The sequence below is a fragment of the Rhagoletis pomonella genome, unplaced genomic scaffold (assembly GCF_013731165.1).
Source record: "Rhagoletis pomonella isolate Grant_MI unplaced genomic scaffold, Rhpom_1.0 Rhpom_scaffold_00007, whole genome shotgun sequence".
In the NCBI taxonomy this organism is placed as follows: domain Eukaryota; kingdom Metazoa; phylum Arthropoda; class Insecta; order Diptera; family Tephritidae; genus Rhagoletis; species Rhagoletis pomonella.
Window position 1 is genome coordinate 51412248 of NW_023458561.1, and position 4482 is coordinate 51416729.

The 4482-nt window shown below is 35.1% G+C and overlaps 1 protein-coding gene across 1 annotated transcript in view; it reads left to right on the top strand.

The window, feature by feature from the left end:
* The first annotated feature begins 2450 nt into the window (after positions 1-2450).
* Positions 2451-4482, top strand: part of LOC118743891 (sialin-like) — a 2519-nt gene continuing 487 nt past the window's right edge. Inside the window, exons 1-3 of the mRNA XM_036476653.1 lie at positions 2451-2895; positions 2979-3115; positions 3701-4472. Coding sequence (XP_036332546.1) covers positions 2835-2895; positions 2979-3115; positions 3701-4472 — 970 coding nt within the window. The 5' untranslated portion in view covers positions 2451-2834. The remainder of the gene's footprint in view (positions 2896-2978; positions 3116-3700; positions 4473-4482) is intronic.

The following is a 4482-nucleotide window of genomic DNA, read 5'->3' on the forward strand; positions in this document are numbered from 1 at the left end:
TATTTATAAATAGCCAAAATAAAGTAAAAAAAAAAATAGTTACAATTTAAAAAAAAATTTTTAAATTATGAAAAAAAAAATATTTATTTTGTTCCTTTTTGAGTTAATGTTACATTAAAATTGCCAACTTTGTGAAATTTTCTTTATATTTTGAGCAATTAATTTCGTTACTCTAGATCAGCCAAATCACCCACTGTGCGACGGCTTAAACACGACTAAGAAAACGGAACTCTTGACGATAGGAACACAGAGAGGAAAAGCATAAATTTTCATTTGCATCAAATTTATTGCCCAACCGACGTTAGCACCTCATAGTATAAATATTAAGATTTGTGTATTGCAATCGATAGTTTGTCGATTGTTCTTTAATGTTCCTCCATTTTTAAAGTTTTTTCAATAGCCAAAGATGATAATTTTTCAATTTTCAATTTACGTAATTCCTGTATTTAGCACCCGCAACAGATGGGTTAATTATTAGTTGTGTTTAATGAGCTGCTCTAGGTTGCGCCAGGTTAAGATATCTCACAAAATTGTGTTTCATGAGGATTTCTCTTGCTCTAACTTACTCTACTTTTTGTTTCATGGGCATGCGCTAAGTGGAACTGGAGCAACTTAGAGCACGATTTTCTGCACCAACTTTTTTAATGGAGTAACTTAGAGCAAGCAACCACACAAACACACACTTTGCAATTGACGAATTGAACTGTCGAGCAATCAACTGTTTTGAGAATTTATGCCTGAAAAGTGTTTCATGAGATTTATGATCTGAGTTGCTCAAACTTGCTCTATTGTTTTTTTTGGCAGGTGCTCTATTCTGATCTAACTTGAGCTGCTCTGAACTTTTTTCGGTTTCATTAAACACAACTATTATTGCAATCAATAGTTCGTTCGATTGTTCTTCATTGTTCGTCCATTTTTAGCGTTTGTTCTTCAGCCAAACATTTTAAATTAATTTTTTACATTTTACAGTTTCTGCATTTAGCACCCCAGGTGTAAGGATTTCATTATTTTAATTGTATACCGTTTATTCGTCGTTTTTTCATCCGATTTAATTAAAAATTTATTTTTTTATTAGGTTTAGGTGCCTACAAAAATGATCGATCAAATAAAAGGATGAGTCATGTGAAATATTTTTGTTAGTACATGCTTTTCTGGGATTACAAAATAGAAAATTAATTTGAATTCATTTTTTATGCGGTTTGTGTCACAACTAAATTGGATATGTATTATAAATTAAAATTTGATTTCCTTCCTCCCTGTGTTTGTGCCAACTCCAATTCCGTTTCCTCAGTCGTATTTTAACTTCGGCAAGTGTTTACTGCTCGTTTTTCTGCGCTTCGGTTCTAGTGAAAAGTTGTATTAAATTGTGATTTAAATTAAGTATTTAAGTGCAAAAAGTGTTTTGTAAAGTTTTTGTAGTGGTGCCGTTGTTTGCCGAGGGCCATCGTTCATATGTATGTGTGCTTGTGTTCATAAACATGTTACTGATGAGGTCTTGCATTTCTACACTTCTCAATTGCTTTTTAATTTGGTCAAAAGAACGGGTGAGTCCCAAAAAATATTATATATAGTTTAAATCATGATTGTTTAATTTTAGCAATTTTATATGATAAAATGCTTTTTATATCTCCATACCATGTTCTTTTATTAGCGATTTTACTTGACTTTCGCGTATTTTTTGTACAGTAAATTACCACAACTTGCGTGTCACTGGAATTTTATAAGATGGTATATTTTTAAATTAAATTCTAAAAAAATATTTTTGAAGCGTTTTTGATTCTGAAATTTACGTAAACTATTCGGGACATTCCAAAACTTCATAAAGTTTAATTTGTTTTCAAAAATATTAATACGATTTTTAGCAGCACGCTTCCAATGTTAAATTAAATGTACAATATATTGTACAAATGCAGGGAAAGGGTTAAAAATGATCATAATTGTGAAAAATTACAAATAAATTTTCGTTCAGAATTTTCAACATGAAAATTTGATAGCCCGTAAAAAAATCTATAGAAGTCATAGTTTTCGAACTATTTTTTACCATTTTCTGTCTAATTCCCAGCTAGTCGAAAAGTTGCTTGTTTCGCACTGTTCAGCGCGCTTGCGGCATTCGACGTGAATTGGCTCATATCTAAAGCTGCGACGTACTTTTGGATGGCGATAACACATTATGTTTGTTTTTGTTTCAAAATAGTTTATGTCTCTCAGGAATGAGTTTTTTTATACAATCAAACAATCAAAATTTTGAAAAGAATGCCGAGTGAATGCAGATCCAGTTGATTCAACCATTTTACAGCTCTGTTTTACAAGCCGCTTGTGTGGTGTATTTCGCCCTTAAGGCCGACTGATGGGCAATCGAATGCTGCATTGTGTAAAATTAACTATCGAGCTATCGATAAATCACTTATTTTATTTCCACCAGATGTGGCACCACCACCTTATCTGCTTTTATCAGCTGTTCATGCAAATTGTTTATTTCGCTTGGAAGCTATTCCTTCGCTTAATTATTACAATTCTCTTCATTATGTTCTTATCTGTCGTTCTTTGTTGACGCATTTGGAAACGTATACAAAATTCTAACATTTAGAAAAGTGATGTAAACTAATGAACGGACAGAGAAGAGCCGCAATTGTATGTGAAAAAGTGTACACGCGTCAAAGGCTCATCGGCGAACAGATGTATTAAGTTTCGGTTAGAAAAGTAAAATAAAATTCGTATTACCATACGCCGTATAAAATTGTAATAAAGATACAAAACATAAGCGCTGAATTTTTGGTGGACGCAGCAGGTGGGCGTATGGTACACGCGTGGTGTAAATTTGACTCGGTGTTAAAATGGTTTTCTTTTGCGATTGCTTCAACGGTGGCTATCAACAGATAGATGCGGCCAGACAAGGTAAGCCCCATATCAACAGATATCACTTAATGTAATTGTAAATTCCGTACTTTATTATTTGTTTTCAAATCGGATGTGTCTAGGATCACGTCTAGGAGTACGACATCTGCAATGCTTCCTTGCCTTTTGCGGGCTGGCAATCGCTTATGCTTTGCGTGTTAATCTCTCTGTGGCTATAGTGGCGATGACAGATCGGAATGGAACAAATCCTGCATTTGAAGTGAGTTATTTATTTTTTATTTTCTATACAGACTACATCAAGGATTATAGAATACAAGATTCTCTACCTCGTAAAACATACGTGTACATATGTGGCCATGGATTGTGCTAAAGTAGATGTGCTAATCAAACAATATCTAGGAAAATATTGTATGTACATATCTATTACATATCGAATTTGTAAAACTAAAATAACACGACCTTATCAATTGTTTTGTTGTTTTTGTTGTTCATCAAATGCGTCATCCCTGGATAAACGATATCTATCATATTTCAAACCTAAATTTTTTTTGAGTGTTTTGCACTATAAACTTACTGCATATGTAATTATGTACATAACTACATAAGTATTCCGCAACACAGTACTCCTCCACTTGTATGTACGTACATGGCTTGATTTCAGGACTTATAGAATATTTAGGTACATCTTGAATAAATATGTATTAATATTATTATTTTTTGTGTGTTAAAACAAGGCTGCATATACTACACTACTATATACCACTTATTTATTCATTGCCATACACATGTATATTTATGCGAACATATGTTGTCACAATATACCTTATATATATATCCCTTACAGGAATACGATTGGGATGAAAGCGTTAAATCTTATCTTCTCAGCAGTTTCTTTTGGGGCTATGTGGTAACACAAGTGCCTGGTGGTTATCTCGCTCATCACTATGGTGCAAAATATACTTTCCTTTTTGGTGTTCTCATTTGCTCTTGCCTCGCTATTTTGACACCCGTTTGTGCCAGAATAGGAGATTGGCCTTTGGTGCTAGCGCTGCGTGCCACTCAAGGTCTATCACAGGGCATGATCTTCCCATCGACTCACACATTCCTCTCAAAGTGGGCACCAGCTGAGGAACGTGCTCGGCTTGTTAGCTACTGTTATTCCGGTTCGCAATTCGGCACCGTGGTTATGCTTTTCGTTAGTGGTTACATAGCATCTTCATGGCTTGGCTGGCCTAGTATATTTTATCTGTCCGGTATCGTGGGCATTTTATGGTCATGCGTTTGGTTTTACTACAGCTCTAGCACACCAAATGAACATCCATCGATTAGCGTAGCCGAGTTACGGTACATTGAGTCATCAGGTCAAACACGTCGTCCTTCGGATGCTGGGCGCACTTCACATGTTCAAACTCAGGCGCACAAAGTGCCGTGGGCTAAAATGTTCACTTCGCCGCCATTTCTCACGCTAATTTTCGTGCATTCTGCAAATAATTGGGGGTTTTGGACTTTACTCACCGAAATACCGACATACTTGAAAAATATACTCGGCGTGGATATACGCAATAATGGACCTCTCTCAGCGCTGCCATACCTTGCGATGTGCCTGCTCTCATATGGTTTCATCTT